The sequence below is a fragment of the Nicotiana attenuata genome, chromosome 1 (assembly GCF_001879085.1).
Source record: "Nicotiana attenuata strain UT chromosome 1, NIATTr2, whole genome shotgun sequence".
In the NCBI taxonomy this organism is placed as follows: domain Eukaryota; kingdom Viridiplantae; phylum Streptophyta; class Magnoliopsida; order Solanales; family Solanaceae; genus Nicotiana; species Nicotiana attenuata.
Window position 1 is genome coordinate 24,126,971 of NC_031989.1, and position 19,059 is coordinate 24,146,029.

Sequence of the window (19,059 nt, forward strand, 5' to 3'; positions counted from 1 at the left end):
TTGAAAGTAAATTCTATGTTCCGAGGCCTTAAAAACCTTTTTTTGTCTCACCTCGATTTACGCGCGTAGTCCGGGCGCATTTCCGGAAAGCTTTTATGTGAAATCTGAGTAAAATAAGGAAATTTGGCCTTTAAAATTGATTAAAGTTGACTATGGTCAACATTCTTGGTAAACGGACCCAGACCCGTGATCCGACGGGCTCGTAGGGTCCGTATAAAAATTTGGGACTTGGGCGTATGGCCGGAATCGAATTCCGAGGTCCCAATCCCGAGAAATAAATTTTTAAAGAAAATTATTTGCTGGAAAATATAAAGGTTTTTAGAAGTAAATTGATGCATTTTTTTGATGGTATCGGGCACATATCTTGGTTCCGGAGCCCGGTACAAGTCTAAAAATTAAGTTGAATCTGTAAAATTTGGTAAAAATCGGAATTTGTTTGGTATAAAACGGACCTATAGTTGAGAAAATAGTAATTTTGATGTTCTTGAGTGATTTCATGAATTTGAGGATTTATTCATTGTTGTTGATGTTATTTTGATGATTTGATCGCACGAGCAAGTCCCTATGATGTTTTTACACTTGCGTGCATGTTTGGTTCGGATCCCTGAGGCTCGGGTGAGTTTTGGATATGCCACGGAGTGAAATTGGACTTAGAGGGATGGCTGTTGCAGGTTCAGCTGTGTTGCAGGCTCTGATCTCGCAATTGCGAGATCAGGCTTCGCAATTGCGAGCCCAACATGCTTGGCAATTGCGAGGGCTTGATCGCGTTTGCGAAGAAAGCCCAGGCCTTCCAGTGTTCGCAATTGCGAGCCTTCCTTCGCAAATGCGAAGTCATCAGAGGAGGGCCAGTATCGCAATTGCGACAACTTGTTCGCAATTGCGAGGTTAGCAGACAATGCCCGGGTTCGCAAATGTGAAGCCTTGTTCGCATTTGCGAGCTTCGCAATTGCGACATATGCGACCAGTTAATTGGGACTTAGACGGATTTTTCTTCATTTTTCAAACTCTCTCAAGCCCTAAGCTCTCTTGGGCGATTTTCTAAAGAAAAGTTCTTCTCCAAATGAATTGTAAGTCGTTTCTAACTCATTTTCTCCAATCTATAACATCTTTTTACATGATTTCAACTCAAAATCAAGGGTTTTCATGGGGGAATTGGGTGTTTTTTGGTAGAACTTAGGATTTTTAATTTTTGGGGATTTGGACCTCGATTTGAGGTCTGATTTCAAAATAAATTATATATTTGGGTTCGTGGGCGAATGGGTAATCAAGTTTTGGTTCAAACCTCGAGTTTTGGCCATGTGGGCCCGAGGTCGATTTTGACTTTTTGGGGAAATCATTAGAAAACCTATTTTCATGCATTAGAATTGACTCATTTAGCATTTATTGATATCGTTAAGTAAATTGTGGCTAGATACAAGCGAATTGGTGGTGGAATCAAGAGGTAAAACGGTAGTTGAGGCTTGAATTGTGTTCGTGGCATTGAGGTAAGTGTTGGTCTAACCTTAGCTTGAGGGATTAGGAGTTGTGTCTTATTTGCTATGTGTTAATTGTTGAGTACGACGCATAGGTGTGGTGACGAGTATCTATACGTCGGTGTCAAGCATGCTCGTGAGTCTTATACTATGATTGATGTGACTCCGTTTTGTATTGTCCATGCTTAATATGATGATTTCTAATGTTGAACAAGGCTTATGGATGTATTCTTGGTAATTGAACATTGTAGAGCATTGTCTCAAGTTGAGATTTGAGTTGTGAAGTAATTTGTGGAAAAGAGAAGAGGTTTTTGATATTGTCTCCCTTGCCGAGATATTATTGATATACTATTATTCCATTGCCGGGATTCTATTGTGATTTTAGTGATTCCCTTGCCCGTATTGCTTTGTGATTGTTGCTTGGGTAATGAAGAGTGTAAAAGCACGAAGGGTGATGCCGTGCATGATATTGGTGAGTGAGTGTTAATGCACGAAGGGTGATGTCGTGCCGATGTTGTGAATGTAAAAGCACGAAGGGTGATGCCGTGCCACGATATGAGTGATAATGCACGAAGGATAATGCCGTGCCATGATTAAGTGAGGTAAAAGCACGAAGGGTGATGCCGTGCCGGTTATATTGATCTTTACGGTGAGGACGAGAGTAAAAACACGAAAGGTGATGCCGTGCATTTGTCTTTGTTTTCCTTATTCTTACTTATAGTTGAATTTTGGTGTTCCGTTGTTTCTTTGCTGAATTTCGGTTTGTACATGATATTTCCCCCGAGCATGTTTCCCCTTTCCACCTTTAACTACTAGTTTTTATTATTATTTCTTGCTGTATATGATATAACTGCACAGGTTTATTTGGTAGCCTTGTCCTAGCCTCGTCACTACTTCGCCGAGGTTAGGCTAGGCACTTACCAGCACATGGGGTCGGTTGTACTGACACTACACTCTGTACTGTGTGCAGATCCCGGTGCTGCAGCTTTTGGACCACAGCGAGGTTGTTGTCTTTGGTCCAGTGGCGGAGACCCGAGGCAGTCCTGCAGACGTCCGCAGGCCTTGGCGTCTCCTTCTATCTTTCCATTCTGTTTCTTTTATGTATTTCAGAGACAGCTTTGTATTTATTCAGACCACTGTTTGTAGTATTCGTAGATAGTCTGTGACATTGTGACACCAAATTCTAGGTAGAGTTGTATGTTGGATTCTGCACTAGTATATGGCTAAACTATTAGTTTTCGTCTTCCGCATTTCTGTTTATTATAATTGTTTCGCTGTTGATCACCTGTTATATTGAACTGTTAAAAAGGCTAAGCAAAAAGGTTAATGAATCTATAATACTCGGCTTGCCTAGCTTTCATGAGTAGACGCCATCACGACTCCCGATGATGGGAAATCCGGGTCGTGACAAGTTGGTATCAGAGCTCTAGGTTGCTTAGGTCTCACAATTCACGGACAAGCTTAGGTTGCTGAGGGATCGGTACAGAGACGTCTATATTTATCCCCTAGAGGCTACGGAGTTAGGAACAGTTTCACTTCTATTCTTCTCTGTCGTGCGATTCGGTTTCTCAATGCTAATTGAACTTCTACTCTGTTCTTTCACAGATGGCGAGAACACGCACTTCTTCATCTGCCGATCAGCAGCCCGAGCCCCCAGCTGCAGCATCTACGAGGGGAAGAGGGCGAGGACGAGGCCGTGATAGGGGCCGAGGCAGGGGCAGAGCTCAGCCTAGAGTAGCAACACCAGTGGCGGAGCCTCAGGTTGAGTTTGATGATGAGGTTCCGGCCAAGACAGTTCCGGTGGGCCCAGCTCAGGTCCCAGAGGGGTTCATTGCTACCCCAGTACTCCAGGATGCTCTGGTCCGTCTAGTGGGCCTTATGGAGAGTGTCACTCGGGCAGGCTTACTTCCTGTAGCACCAGCCCTCTATCAGACTGGGGGAGGAGCACAGACTCCCGCTACCCACACTCCGGAGCAGATGACTCCCCAATTTCAGACTCCAACAGCTCAGCCAGTTGGAGTAGTTTAACCGGGTGTGGTAGCTCAGACCGGTGAGGGAGCAACTATGTCTGCCGATGCTTTGTGGAGGTTGGATAGGTTCACCAAGCTGTTCACTACTACTTATGGTGGTACATCTTCAGAGGATCCCCGGGATTACTTAGACAGCTGTCATGAGGTTCTTCGGAACATGGGGATAGTGGAGACCAATGGGGTCGACTTTGCTGCTTTTTGCCTGTCAGGTTCCGCCAAGACTTGGTGGATAGATTATTGTTTGGCTAGGCCAGTTGGGTCGTCTGCCTTGACTTGGGATCAGTTTTCCCAGCTATTTCTGGAGAAGTTTCTTCCTATCACTCAGAGGGAGGACTATCGGAGGCAGTTTGAGCGTCTCCAGTAGGGTTCTATGACCGTCACTCAGTACGAGACCAGATTCATTGCTTTGGTCCGTCATGCTCTTATTATACTTCCCACCGAGAGAGAGAGGGTGAGAAGGTTCATCGAGGGACTCGCTCAGCCAATTCGATTGCAGATGGCTAAGGAGACTGGGAGCGAGATTTCTTTTCAGGATGCGGCCAATGTGGCCAGGAGAGTTGAGATGGTTCTATCACAGGGGAGTGGTCAGGGGTCCGACAAGAGGCCTCGTCATTCGGCCAGGTTCAGTAGTGCCTTATCTGGAGGCAGAGATTCTTTTGGTAGGGGCCATTCTTCCAGGCCGTTTCATTCAACACTTCAGGCTTCTCACGGTGCTCCAGGTGGTCGTGGTTCTCATATGTAGTATTCTGATCAGTTGCCCTACAGGGCACCGCCAGCTCCTATCAGTGCACCTCCGCCCCAGAGTTTTCAGAGTGGTTATTCAGGCTGTCAGGGTCAGCATTCTCAGTAGCCGAGGGCTTGTTATACTTATGGCGACACGAGGCATATTGCTAGATTTTGCCCTCGAGCCCCGAGCAGCTTTCAGCACCAGGGTTCTTGTGCCATGGTTCGGGCACCGAGTGTCCCACAGTCCGCTCAGCCAGCTAGAGGTGGAGGTAGATGTGCTAGAGGTGAAGGTAGAGGTATTAGAGGTGGAGGTCAGACCGCTAGAGGTGGAGGCCAACCAGTAGGAGGCCGTCCCAGAGATGTAGTTCAGAGTGGTGGGGCCCAGCCTTGACATTATGCTCTTCCAGCCAGGCCTGAGGCCGAGGCCTCCGATGCAGTTATCACATGTACTGTTTTGGTTTGTAGTAGAGATGCGTCAGTTCTATTTGATCCAGGATCTACATACTCCTATGTGTCTTATTTTGCACCGTATCTGGTCATGCCTAGTGATTCCTTGAGTGCTCCTGTATATGTGTCTACACCGATGGGTAATTCTATTATGGTAGATCGTGTCCATCGTTCATGTATAGTTGTGATTGGGGGTCTTGAGACTCGAGTAGATTTGTTACTTTTGGACATGGTTGATTTTGATGTCATAGTGGGGATGGACTGGTTATCACCTTACCACGCTATCTTGGACTGTCATGCCAAGACTGTGACCTTAGCCTTGCCGGGTTTACCTCGTTTAGAGTGGAGAGGGACTCCTGGTCATTCTACCCGTAGGGTTATCTCATATATGAAGGCTCGGCGTATGGTTGATAAGGGATGTTTGGCCTATTTGGCGTATGTTCGTGATTCTAGTGCCGAGGTTCCTCCTATGGATTCTGTGCCCGTAGTTCGCGAGTTTCCTGAGGTATTTCCTTCAGACCTGCCGGGTATGCCACCCGACAGGGATATTGACTTCTGCATTGATTTGCCTCCGGACACTCAACCCATTTCTATTCCGCCGTATCGTATGGCCCCGCCTGAGTTGAAAGAATTGAAGGAGTAGTTGCAAGACTTGCTTGATAAGGGCTTTATTAGGCCTAGTGTCTCGCCTTGGGGTGCGCCGGTGTTGTTTGTTAAAAGAAGGACGGATCGATGAGGATGTGTATATATTACCGGCTATTGAACAAGGTCACAATCAAGAATAAGTACCCATTGCCGAGGATCGATGATTTGTTTGACCAGCTTCAGGGTGCCCAAGTGTTTTCTAAGATCGACTTGAGATCTGGCTACCATTAGTTGAGGATTAGGGCATCCGATGTCCCTAAGACAGCTTTCCGCACTCGGTACGGGCATTATGAGTTCTTGGTGATGTCATTCGGGTTGACAAATGCCCCAGCAGCTTTAATAGATTTGATGAACCGAGTGTTCAGGCCTTATTTGGATTCCTTCGTGATTGTCTTCATTGACGATATTTTGATCTATTCCCACAGTCGGGAAGAGCACGAGCAGCATCTTCGAGTCGTTCTTCAGACTCTGAGGGATAGTCAGTTATACGCTAAGTTTTCGAAGTGCGAGTTTTGGTTGAGTTTAGTTGCATTCTTGGGCCACGTTGTATCAGCAGAGGGTATTTAGGTGGATCCGAAGAAGATAGAGGCAGTCTAGAACTGGACTCGACCCACATCAGCTACAGGGATCCGGAGTTTCTTGGGTTTAGCGGGTTACTAACGTCGGTTTGTGGAGGGGTTTTCATCTATTGCAGCCCCGATAACCAGGTTGACCCAGAAGGGTGCCCAGTTCAGGTGGTAGGACGAGTGTGAGGCGAGCTTTCAGAAGCTCAAGACAGCTTTGACTACGGTGCCAGTGTTGGTTTTGCCCACATGTTCATGGCTATATACAGTTTATTGTGACGCATCTCGTATTGGACTTGGTGTAGTGTTGATGCAAGATGGCAAGGTCATTGTTTGTGCTTCGTGACAGTTGAAGATTCATGAGAAGAATTATCCAGTTCATGATTTGGAGTTAGCAGCCACTGTTCACGCGCTGAAGATTTGGAGGCACTATTTGTATGGCGTGTCATGTGAGGTTTTCACGGATCACAAGAGTCTGCAGTATTTGTTCAAGCAGAAGGAACTAAATTTGAGGCAGATGAGGTGGTTGGAGCTGTTGAAAGACTATGATATCACCATCTTATATCATCTGGGGAAGGCCAATGTGGTGGTCGATGCTTTGAGTAGAAAGTCAGCCAGTATGGGTAGTCTTGCGTATATTCCGGTCGGTGAGAGACCGCTTGCTTTGGATGTTCGGGCTTTCGCCAATCAGTTCGTGAGGTTGGATGTTTCTGAGCCCAGCCGCGTGTTAGCTTGCAGAGTCGCTCGTTCCTCATTATTTGAGCGTATCAGAGATCGGCAGTATAATGATCCTCATTTATGTGTCCTTAGAGACACAGTGCGGCACGGAGGTGCCAAGCAGGTTACAGTTGGAGATGATGGAGTCTTGAGGATGCATGGTCGTATTTGTGTGCCTAATGTGGATGGACTTCGTGAGTTTATTCTAGAGGAGGCCCATAGTTCCCGGTATTCTATCCATCCGGGCGCCTCTAAGATGTATCAGGATTTACGGCAGCATTATTGGTGGAGGAGGATGAAGAAGGATATTGTTGCCTATGTAGCTCGGTGTTTGAATTGTCAGCAGGTAAAGTGCGAGCATCAGAGACCTGGTGGTTTGTTTCAGAAGATTGAGATTCCTGAGTGGAAGTGGGAGTGGATCACTATGGACTTTGTTGTTGGACTCCCACGGACTCAGAGAAAGTCCGATGCAGTATGGGTTATTGTTGATAGGCTGACCAAGTCAGCGCATTTCATTCCTGTGGCAGTTTTCGGTTCCTCGGAGCGGTTGGCTGAGATCTATATCCGGGAGATTGTTCGTCTTCATGGTGTGCCCGTGTCTATCATTTCTGACCGGGGTACGCAGTTTACCTCACATTTCTGGAGGGCAGTTCAGCGTGAGTTGGGTACGCGGGTCGAGTTGAGCACATCATTTCATCCTCAGACGGACGGACAGTCCGAGCGTACTATTCAGATTTTGGAGGATATGCTCAGGGCATATGTTATTGATTTTGGAGGTTCTTGGGATCAGTTCTTGCCACTAGAAGAGTTTGCCTACAACAACAGCTACCAATCGAGCATTCTATGAGGCATTATATGGTAGGTGGTGTCGGTCGCCGGTTGGGTGATTTGAGCCGGGAGAGGCTCGGTTGTTGGGTACAGATTTAGTTCAGGATGCCTTGGATAAGGTGAAGATCATTCAGGATAGGCTTCGTACAGCTCAGTCCAGGCAGAAGAGTTACGCCGACCGCAAGGTTCGTGATGTGGCATTCATGGTCGGGAGCGAGTGTTGCTCCGGGTGTCGCCCAAGGGCGTGATGAGATTTGGAAAGAAGGGCAAGCTAAGCCCTAGGTTCATTGGTCCTTTTGAGATTCTTGGCCGAGTGGGAGAGGTGGCTTACAGACTTGCGTTGCCGCCGAGCTTATCAGTTGTGCACCGCGTCTATGCTTCGGAAGTATCACGGCGATCCATCCACGTGTTAGACTTCAGCACTGTCCAGTTGGACAAGGACTTGTCCTATGAGGAGGAGCCGGTAGCTATTCTAGACCGGCAGGTTCGTCAGTTGAGATCGAATTGTCTGCTTATGGCCGAATGGAGATGGAGAATTTGTCGGATGCTCGGACTTTATTTCATCTTTTAGAAGGATCTATTCAACTTTATCTAGCAAATGCATTCTTGAAAGCTCTTCTGGTGCTTATGTGAGAGACCTACTCATAATATGTATTAATTTGTAGATAATTTGTATTAAATTGTGTGCGCAGAAGTGAAAAACATTCACTTTGATCCATGATTGTTTGATCATTCTATCTTTCAATGCAGATAACCATATCTTGTCCTTATTAGTTGTCCAGTTCAGTATGCGGGGGATCGAATTAGCAAATCTTGTAGCTATATCTGCGTTGACCGTAGAGCAACACTCATACAACCATATTTGCATAGCTAGTCCAAAACCTCGATTGAGATAAAAATCTACAGAAGGGTTGATCTTGTGCCTAACGTACTCAAGCAAATGTGTATAAGATTGGATACCACATGCGTAGTTCACACCCGAGCCCACCAAGTAGAACCTAAAATGATATATTAAACCTAAATTCTCTTTGTTTGAAGGACATATGAAGAATTCGATGAGATAGAGAATATACAGCTTGACTGCATCCTCATCATTGACCCAACTACGGCTGGTTGCAATTTGTTTCAAGTATGACTTCTCAACTTTTTCCTTGTTCGGGAAATAGCTCCTCATTATTTTACTGTCATACGTAGTTGTGTAACCAAAGTCCGTCACTTCTGTAAAACATCTAAGGCCACTAATCAGGGCAAACTCTCTCAACCCAAAATTCAACCTCTCACCCTTTATCTCTACTGTAAAAAAGTCGGAACCAGATTCATTCAATTCATACTTCATAAGAAGGTGAATTGCTTGATTTTGGATACATATTTTTGGCAAGGAAAGAAAATACCCAAAACATGTCTTTTTGAACAGCTTCAACCCTTTTTCAGACAGTAAATCCTTGATTCGGCCAGGAATAGTAGGGTTGCATAATGTCTGGAACCTGGTGATGCCATAATCAAAATCATGTGGTGCAAAAAACTTTCGATTCTGTAGCAAAAGAAACAACAAGTTAATAAACTTGTTTCAAAACCAGATAATAATATAACTACATTTATACTACAAAATATCTACAAGAAGACAACACACGAAGAAAATTTGTTAACCTACAACAAATCTACACAATGTAGACAAAATATCTACAAATACAAAAACACAAAATTATGTATGTTCACGAGAAGGAGAACAAGTTTTTTAGCTTTACAAAAAACATAAAAAAATTAAAACTACTGAAATTGTACCTTCTCCAATGACTGTTGGGGTACAGATTTAGCTGATTTTTGAACCTTCTTCTTTTTTGAAGGTTTAACATTAAGAGAAACTCTGCTTTTTTTTTTTTCAACTTTCGTGATAACTTCTTCTTCGACAAAATCATCATCGGAAGCAATTTCTTTGCCCTTCCGTTTTACAGATTTAACAAACGTCGAGGCTTCACCAACATCCCTATCGTGCTTTTGTTTTGTTCGAGCTTCTGTCCTAGCTTCACGAGGGGAAAGCCTGGGCTTGGTATCTGCTTTTGCATGTTCCGATTTTGAAACTTTTTTGGGTGAATCCTGTGAGCAAACACCCAAATCAAAAGTAGGAATATCACTTACTTTAGCTTTTTTCAGGGCTAATCTTCGAGAATGTTTTCTTCTTCATTGAAAATTAAGCAAAAATTTAAGCAACCACAATTTTGGTAGAGTATTTAGGGTTGGAATATGTAAAAATAGATAGGGATTTTGAAGAAGAGATTAAAATTGCAGAGGAATTTTTAAAAGAAGAGTGAAAACAGACGTTAATGGTAGAAGATAATGAAGATACGCTGGGGGTATGGAGAGAGAAACGTGGGGGGGGGGGGGGAGTGGGGATACGGAGAGAGAAACGTAGGGGGAGTGAGATTTGTACGTTACGTTGATTGTAGGAATTGATTAATTATCCTTAAATCCTAAAAATATACATAATTGGTAATTTTGTATATAGAAGATAATTAAAGTGAAACTTGAATAGGGAGGATAATAAAGTTTCCAATAGTGTATAGGTATGTAATTGCAATGTTGAGCCCGTGCTTTACTTCTACTAGTAAACCTAGAGATTGTTTGGTGAAAATAGCTCGGGCTAATCATTTGCGGACTGGCAACTGAAAAATAGCTAGCGTTTGCAAAGTCATTTAAAAATAGCCACCACCTTGGTGAAACACGAAAAGTTCTAACATAATATAGTGGATTATGGAGCTCATGCATATAAACTTCCAACATATTATGTTGGAACTTCAGCATGAAATTCTTACACATTATGCTAGAATCTCATAGGTATTTGATTAAAATAGGGTATCACAATGTAAAACTATTTAATAGACATAAACTATTAATATTTACTTGAACAAGTCTAAAGTTACAAATTTAATACTCCTCTCTAGCACTATCAATGGAAAAATATTGCAGTACTAGACACAACTTAAGTGTTTACTAACATGAAAAAAGAACCACCACACCAGAACCCTATTGTAGCACATTCATTAAACTAACATCTGATCTCAGTATCTGGTTTGTTATGTACACATATCTTTGAACTAACCCTTAGCCAAAGCTAATGAACTATAGTACACTTGGTTCGCAAGACAACAGAGCCACCATAGCAGAACCTTATTGGTGACAGCTCTATGTATATACCCTTGAACTACTCTAAACCAAAGCTTTTAGTATTTACTGCGAGAGCAATGATTCAAGAGATTTCGGGTCACTGACTGGAGGACTACATGCGAAGTTTTGACAAACCAGGGCAATTAATTTGTCCGCAGCAGCATTGTTTTTCGCCATCAAAGCAATATTTCCGTTAGTTTCTTCCCAAAATCTTGTCTCTTCCAAATCAGTTGGATCGATGTGAATAACCTAATTAGAATCAGTACTAGTAAGAAGCAAAATTCAGCAATGTACAATGTGATATGAAGGTTAGCTCCTGCAAGGAAAGTGCTTACCGTCTTGTTAGGATCATATGCTGAATGAGCAGCAGCAACCATGTTTTCGAACTCCTCAGAAGACTTCTGTCCAACTACAACTACTTGCTTTCTGGAAGGAAAAGCCAACATGTCTGCTGCACAACACATCAGTGGCACAGCAACAGCTGCATCTTTCAACCTCTTTTCGAAAACCGCCTATCAAATGCAAAGGTTACAAACTTACTGGCAACAATACATGGATAATATAATCAACATAAGATGCAGAAAGTTCAAGGCAAACCAGAACATGTTCTGCAGTCTCTCTGTAATGTTTGGATTTGTCACCATCAACCATAGAGGCAAATCTCACTAGATTAATCACTGAAACAGAATTCCCTGAAGGCTCTGCTCCATCATGATCTTCTTTCAGACGGAGAAGAACAGAAGGATCTTCACCAGTTGTGCTGAAGTAACCTCCTCCAGCTTTATCGAGAAATAACTCGTCCTGCAAGAAATAGTTTAACAGTAATAAGAACTTGTCCCATTCACCAAAAGATCAAAAAATTCCTTACTTGGGTCTCTTGAAGTTCGAGTGCCCAACCCAACCAGAAGACTGAACCACCGAACTCATAAAGATCCAGTAGACCTGCTATTAAAAATGCATAGTCATCTAGGAATCCAGGTGCTTTGGAAGGACCATTCCTAAAGCTGTGCTGCAGCCTACGCGTCTGTTGATTATAAAGGTATTTCCTGATAAAATATGCTGCTTTCTCAGCAACATCCATGTACTCCTTGGGCTGAATATGACAAGGAAAAACAATAACGAGTCAACCGAGAAGGCAACCCCACCACCAGTACCTTATCAGACGTGTCAAAATGCTTTGCAATAATGAAAGTTTAAAACAAACACAAGCTAAGGAGTAAACATGGGTATCAAGCCAGTGATGCACCAATGATCACGGTTCAGAGACATACAGCATTGGAGGACAATGAGTATCTACATTTCAATAAACATACTGAAATATCAACTGCTTAACAAAATTTTTACTACCACCACTCTAGGATTCAGCATGTCTACTGACAGTACAATTGTCATGCATTTATGAGACTACTAATCCATCTCTGAAAGTCAAAGATGGCTCTGAAATCTTACATTCGTGCCTGCCACAGGAAAGTAGAATCTTGTTCCCTCAGGTTCTCCCTTGAGGATTTTTGACGCCCTGGCGAGAGATGAAATCACTAGTCCATTCCATGATACAATAACCTATAACAATAGATCACTCATCACACTAAACATAATGAAGAAATAAATAAACACATTGGCGACAGAAAATATACCTTATCATCCAGATGCGGTCGGGGGCGTTTCGACCTCACATCAAAAAGTTTCCGGCGAGCATTCCCCAGGATATCAAGATACTCCTCGACAGGCAAAGCATGTTTTGATGCCATTGCAGAGGTACTACTTCTTTCTATTAGCACGTTTTTGTCCTTGAATTCATTATGTGGATCACTCCTCCTTGAAAGATCACAATTACCTGAGGGTTTTACATAGTAATGATCCTTGACAAGCGTTGCGTGCTCGCCAACAATGTTGTCAACCTTCAGAAAGATGGAACCAAGTCAATGCACTCAAGCTCAATGCTAGGCAGAAAATAGTGTCACACAAGTAGTTTTCGCGGTATGTATTTTCTGTTTTCCTCTTTTTATCCTTATTTTTTTGAAAAAAAAATGTTTTCCTCCTTTTTTTTACTAACCAGAAATGCATGGAATCATGTCTTACAAGGCTACAATGTTGTTAAAACTGGCTTCCTATATGTGGATTGGGCTAAGCATTGATCCAATAGTTCTAACATGCTTGACGACTGGACTGTTTTTGAAGTTGATGATGCCTTCCACAACTGCAGCTGAGAATAAACAGCACTTATGCAAACTATTTGGCCAGAAGAGCTACTTGGTGGGATTACCTAATTTGAAATTTGGTTAAAGAAAAGGATCCGCAAAATTTGGATTTAGTTGAGATTGGCATAAAAATTTGATGTGTCCAATCTTCAACTTACAAGTAGGCTGGGCTGTTGATCCTCCATGCCACTTTATTTCAGACACTTCCCGTGAATAATCTAACCATGATGCACAAATAGGATACTGATTAGTTCCACTTATTTGATGAAATCTAATTTATTGAGCAACTCAGATTTTAAGTTACAATTCAATGTTCCACTTTTATGAGCCAAGCTGACCTCAAAATTGCTATACCATATCAAAATACTGTCATTTGCCAAAAGCATATCTGAGCTTTATCCAAACTATAAAGATTTGCAACATTAAATAAACATGGTGTGGGGCAAATATCAAGACACAATATAAGCTGGAGGCCTATGCCAACAACATCTGGCGCATATCCATTCCATATATATTGTTGAGAAGATGTTAGCCAGCAATTGCTGATTCATACATGTCTGGAACTCGAACTTCAAACAACAAAACAGAAATGATACTAATTCAAACATTTGACAGTAAAAACAACAGTGATAAGTACCTCGGTGCTAGTCCAGACATAGAAAGCACCCTCCTTTTTCCGTGATGCACCTTCAGATTCATTACTATCAGCATCTTCAGCCGAAAATATTTCACCATTTGAACCAGTCATATCCCTCCTCAAGTAGTCAAGGATATCACGAGACAAGCTTGAATAAAACACATCCTTTGTGATACAAAAAGCATCGAGATAGACATTAACAAGTTGACCCTGATCATATAACATTTTCTCGAAATGTGGAACTGCAAGAAGCAGGAAAAGAACACATCAATTGAACGAGAATTAAAATTAAATATCACAATACATGCATAATAATTTACCTCACCATGCCAACATTCATCCACACTGTATCTGTGAAAACCACCTCCAACATGATCACGGATACCACCCCTCGCCATGCATTCTAAAGTGAACAAGACCATTTTTAGAGCATTCTTGGATTCATCTGATTTTCCAGTCTCCCTAGACCTCTTTGAGCTGTAAAGCATCAATTGCATCTCAACTGGCCGTGGAAATTTGGGTGCAGAACCAAAACCACCATAATTTGAATCATAGCTTTCTGCTAGCTGCAGAATATGCAGGGGACATGTGGATGTTAGACCATCATCATTAACAACTCACAGATAATTAATCCTTAAGAGTAGCATTCAGATGAACAAGCAAAGATGTCAAATTATGAAGTCAGACAGAGACTTAGCACCCTGAGGTTTACGGGTCAGCTTCTCATGAAATATATTGCCCCTTTTCTCATGGCCAATTACCATAGAGAAAAAGGGGCAATATCTATCATGAGAAGCTGACGAATTCTGAAGTACTTTGAATAGCAACAGTAAAGAAGAGACAGGAGGATGCAATAGGTCTCTCTCAAGCATCAAATGTGGCTTTTCTTGTAAGCAACTCCAAACAGACAGGCTGCCAGCACATACAAAAGACAACTCAATTTGAATCATAGCTTTCTGCTAGCTGCAGAATATGCAGGGAACATGTGGATGTTAGACCATCATCATTCACAGATAATTAATCCTTAAGAGTAGCATTCAGATGAACAAGCAAAGATGTCAAATTATGAAGTCAGACAGAGACTTAGCACCCTGAGGTTTGCGGGTCAGCTTCTCATGAAATATATTGCTCCTTTTCTCATGGCCAATTACCATCGAGAAAAAGGGGCAATATCTATCATGAGAAGCTGACGAATTCTGAAGTACTTTGAATAGCAGCAGTAAAGAAGAGACAGGAGGATGCAATAGGTCTCTCTCAAGCATCAAATGTGGCTTTTCTTGTAAGTAACTCCAAACAGACAGGTTGCCAGCACATACAAAAGACAACTCACGTATTTACGGAAAATCTTACATGATCAGCACATTTACGCAGTGCGATTTGCGGAACCTCATCTGAAAGTTTATTTGATATAGCAACTGCCACCATTGCCTCCGATAATTGTTCTATTGCAAAGGCCCCACTCTGGACAAGCATATCTCTCTTGCTGTTCCACGCTTCCTTCACTTTCCTAAGCAAGAAAGACGGAAGCATACACGAAATACTCAGAACTTTGAGCTCAAAAAGGAATTCCACGCATATTTAAAGTGCAGCAGAAGTTCATGTTGAACAGCTTAATCTGAAAGTAGAGAATGTGCACACCTAAGTATAGTTTTAAATCCTGGCCTTCCATATTTGTCTTCAGGAGGAAAATAAGTCCCACCCATCAAGGGCTTCAAATCAGGTGAAAGAAAGACGCTTAGTGGCCAACCGCCACCACCATATAAAGCTTGCACATATGTCATGTACACCTGAGAATATAACAAAGTTAGGCTACTCATTGCGGATAGCATCACCTTTGGACATTACAAATCAAACAATCATTAAGAAACTAATATTAGTCAACTAAATTCAGTGTGTACTTTGTTCATCACATAACCAAAGGCAAGAAAGTGATGACAGCAACTTATTTGCAAAGAACAAGATTCCATACCAAGAGCAACACTGAGCGTATCCAATAAACCAAAATACAACAGCATACGTCAAAATAGCAACGCAAGTTGAATGGAACAAATCTAATCCAGTGGAATCAACTAGAAAGGCGATCAACCAGAGCATAATTCAATGAGAGTTTTTACCTTGTCAACATCTGGACGCTCTTCTCTATCAACCTGTACACATACAAGTAAAGGTAACGAAATGTTTATTAGTTTGAAGATTATAGACAACTAGCTAAATGTAGCTCACGCGTCTCACCTTGATGCTAACGAACCAATCGTTTAGCAACTTGGCCACCTCTTCATCTTCAAAAGATTCAACTTCCATGACATGACACCTTATTAATTAATAAAGCATTAGTCTTCCACTATATTAATTTCTAGACACTCCATGTAAAAAAACAAAAACTTACCAATGACACGTGCTGTAACCAACTTCAAACGTGACATGGCAAGCACCATCCAATCCATGACCAAAATACAGCATGAAAAGATTTCAATATTAGCTTTTAGAAAATCATAATTGAATCATTTGGAATAAGAAAGAAAAAAAAAAAAGACTGAAAGGGGGTACTGCAAAAATCACAAAGCTCCATCCATATCAATTTATGTGCGCGGAGTCTTTAAAAAAGGACTTTCAGACTTATGGTCTAAAATAGGTGACATTTGGAAGGTGACATTTTGTTTGGGACAAACTATGGATCAGACTATAAAGGAAAGTATGCAGGAATAGTGAGTAATATAATGAATCACAAAAAGTTACTGACTTGACAAAAAGATAGGGACATCTCTTTTGCGAGCTTCAGCAAAGGCCTCCTCACCCCATGGATACCAATCAACCTTCCCATCAAGAACAAAGTAACAAAGTTAGTGCAGAGAATAGAAGGCATAAAATTTCCCTTCCTTTAGTTTAATAACAAAATTAAACATTCCATCAAACAGCCCCCAGACTCTCACTATCAACTACACCTCAATCCAAAATCCCAAAATCAATTTGGGGATTCGACAATTTTTATTAGTCCTCGAAATTTAAAAAGTAGTATAGTAGTAATATTGAATACCGGATTATGGGCGTGCTGAAGAAGATAAGGACTATGTTCAGAGGTAAGACGATTGTTATGCTTATGGGCCGCCTGGGAAGAACTGCTGGATGATGACTGTTCAGCCATGGCAAGAACACTCAGAGAGTGAATGTGCCGACGAAAAAAGGGAGTAGTATTAAGCAAGTGGAATTTGATGGGTTTTTTGGAGAAGCAGTAGCGAGATGAGGAAGAAATGAGGAGTCTCTCGAGCATAGAAGATTTGAGAGATTTGCCAAAAATGGAAAAGGAGTTTGGGGGGTTGAATTTTATAGTGAGGAGAGAAGGTTGAAGAGGTGGTGCGAATGCGAACCTCCATGCCATTTGAAAGATTGAGGGAGAGTGCTTTGGTTCACTGCTACAGATGATTGACCTGCCAGTTTAACACGTGGCCGTTCCAGAACAAAACTGCGGCTAAACGGTAAGAGTGTACTGTGGGCCGGGCCCAGCCCGGAACCGGCCCGGGACCGCGGGCCAAACGGGCCAGTCTCAGTGGGCCGGTTTCAAATGGTGCATTAAGCCCGTAGCGGGCCGGTTCTACCCAAATAGCCCACGAGCCCGGGATCACTAAGCTCGGGACCGGCAGGCGGGCCTGGGCCGGTTCAACCGGGCCAAACGGGCCTCAACGGCTATTTTTTAAATTTTTTTTTTTAAATGACCAACGGTCAGATTTTTAAAATCTAGCCGTTGGCCATCAAATTCTAACCGTTTGGGAGTTTAAAAAATAGTCATTTAGCCCCCAAACTTTATATAATTACACTTTTTCCGAATTCTCAACTATAAATACCCCTCATTCTTTCATTTTTACTTACAAATTCATCAATCTCTCTCAATCTATATCTAATTTTCTTCTATAATTGCTTACTTTATTATTGCAATTTCGTGAAAAATTGTGAAGTTGGTGAATTGAAGTATTCAAGTCTTCAACGATTTTCAATTTTCAAGAAGTTGTTCGTCAATTCGGTAAACTCGTTCCAACTCTTAAGTTTTAAGAATATAGTTTTGTTTGTTTTAGTTTGTATAATTATAATTAATATGGTCTTTTCTTTGAAAAAAATATTTGGTGGTAAGGGAAAATCTAAAATTGGTGAATCTAGTCGCCAAGCTACTACCCTTCCCCCGGCTCCCCGACCCAGACCTGTCACCCGTCCTCCTCTACCTATTAGTCTTGATAGTGATAACCCTTGTTTTCAATTTTCCGATAGTGAATTTTGCCATGATGTTGCGCCAGGTCAACAATTAAATGAAGAAGTTATGAATGCTCTTTATCCTAATGAAACTATCTTTGAAAATGATGAGGAAAAGGATGATGCAGATGAAACCCAACCGGATTTAGATGATACACCTACTAGTCCTGCTAATAACCCAACTGATGCCCCGCCCGACCCACCTGTAGAAACCCCTACTTTTAATAGACAACCTTCTAAACGCCCCGAAACATCACTTGTTTGGAACTTTTTTACTCAATTAAGAGAACAAAATAAGGCTAAGTGTAAAACTTGTGGGGGTTTGCTGGCGCATAAATTTACTGGAGACCGTAGCGGTACGGGTAGTTTGACTAGACACATAAAGAAACACCCTAGAGATAAAGCTAGATTTTTACAAATGAAAGCGCAGCTAGAGGGGACAAGTGCAGATACTACGGTTAACCCTAGTACAGGTTCAAATGTAGTTCAACCAGGAATTAACACTGTGACCGGTGGCATTTTATGTTACGATCCAAATAAAGATCGTGAAGAATTAGCAAAAATGGTTACTGTTATGTGCTTACCCTATAGTTTTCCTTCTAACCCTCACTTTGTGCATTATATTAGAAGAGTTTTTAATCCTACTTATAAAGGTTGGCCTCGCGCAACCGTAAAGAGCGATATTTATAAATATAAACATGAATATGAACAATATTTGCGGTATTTATTTACTCATATAGATTGTCGGATTGCTATTATCACTGATATTGGTAGAAGTGGTAATGACTGTGCTTATCTTACCGTAACTACTCATTAGATTGATGAAGAATGGAAAATGCAAAAACGCATTATTATTTATAGAATAATTAATTCACGTCACACAGTTAAGCTTATTGCTAACACAGTTGCAGATATTTGTAGACATTTTTGCATTAGAGATAAAATAATGTCAATTTCTATGGATAATGTTCCAACTCCTACTTCGTCTAGTTCACAATCATCTAAAAGAACTGCGGGCCTAAAAGCACTTAGTTCTTGGACGGAGTTCATAGGGTTCTCAAGGTGATAATATTGATGATACTTCACATCTAAATGAATTTCAAGTTTATTTGTCGCAGGGCCTTGAAAAGGAGAATCCAGACGGCACCTTTGATCTTTTGGAATGGTGGAAGGCCAGAGAAAAACATTTTCCGGTTCTTGCAAGGATGGCTCGGGATATTTTATGTATTCAAGCTTCAACAGTGGCATCAGAGAGCGCTTTCAGTCAAGCAAGACTTCAAATAGGTGATCATAGAGCGTCTATGAGAGAGAGCTTGGAAATCAGTACTCTTCAGAGATTGGATCCGCTCGGAAAAAAGAAATTTTGGACTTGCAGAATCACAACCGGAGATAGAC

General features: G+C 41.8%; 1 protein-coding gene across 1 annotated transcript; it reads right to left on the reverse strand.

Annotated features, from left to right (window-relative positions):
* LOC109218929 (spermatogenesis-associated protein 20-like) lies at window positions 10,290-16,884 on the reverse strand. Its single transcript, XM_019383345.1, has 15 exons — window positions 16,460-16,884; window positions 16,166-16,238; window positions 15,812-15,833; window positions 15,658-15,736; window positions 15,540-15,572; window positions 15,064-15,212; window positions 14,776-14,932; window positions 13,751-13,991; window positions 13,426-13,667; window positions 12,225-12,488; window positions 12,040-12,150; window positions 11,459-11,683; window positions 11,188-11,391; window positions 10,926-11,102; window positions 10,290-10,839 (listed from the first exon to the last, which is right to left on the reverse strand). The coding sequence occupies exons 1-15, from the start codon at window positions 16,799-16,801 to the stop codon at window positions 10,654-10,656; spliced, it is 2,505 nt and encodes an 834-aa protein (XP_019238890.1). The 5' UTR covers window positions 16,802-16,884; the 3' UTR covers window positions 10,290-10,653.

Excerpts from the sequence above, each read along its gene's own strand:
- LOC109218929 (XM_019383345.1), bottom strand. The coding sequence starts at position 16,801 with ATGGCATGGAGGTTCGCATTCGCACCACCTCTTCAACCTTCTCTCCTC. Across the intron at positions 15,834-16,165 it reads TGTCCCTATCTTTTTGTCAA|TTGGTTACAGCACGTGTCAT; the intron begins GTCAGTAACTTT and ends TCACGTTTGAAG. Across the intron at positions 10,840-10,925 it reads CATATGATCCTAACAAGACG|GTTATTCACATCGATCCAAC; the intron begins GTAAGCACTTTC and ends GATTCTAATTAG.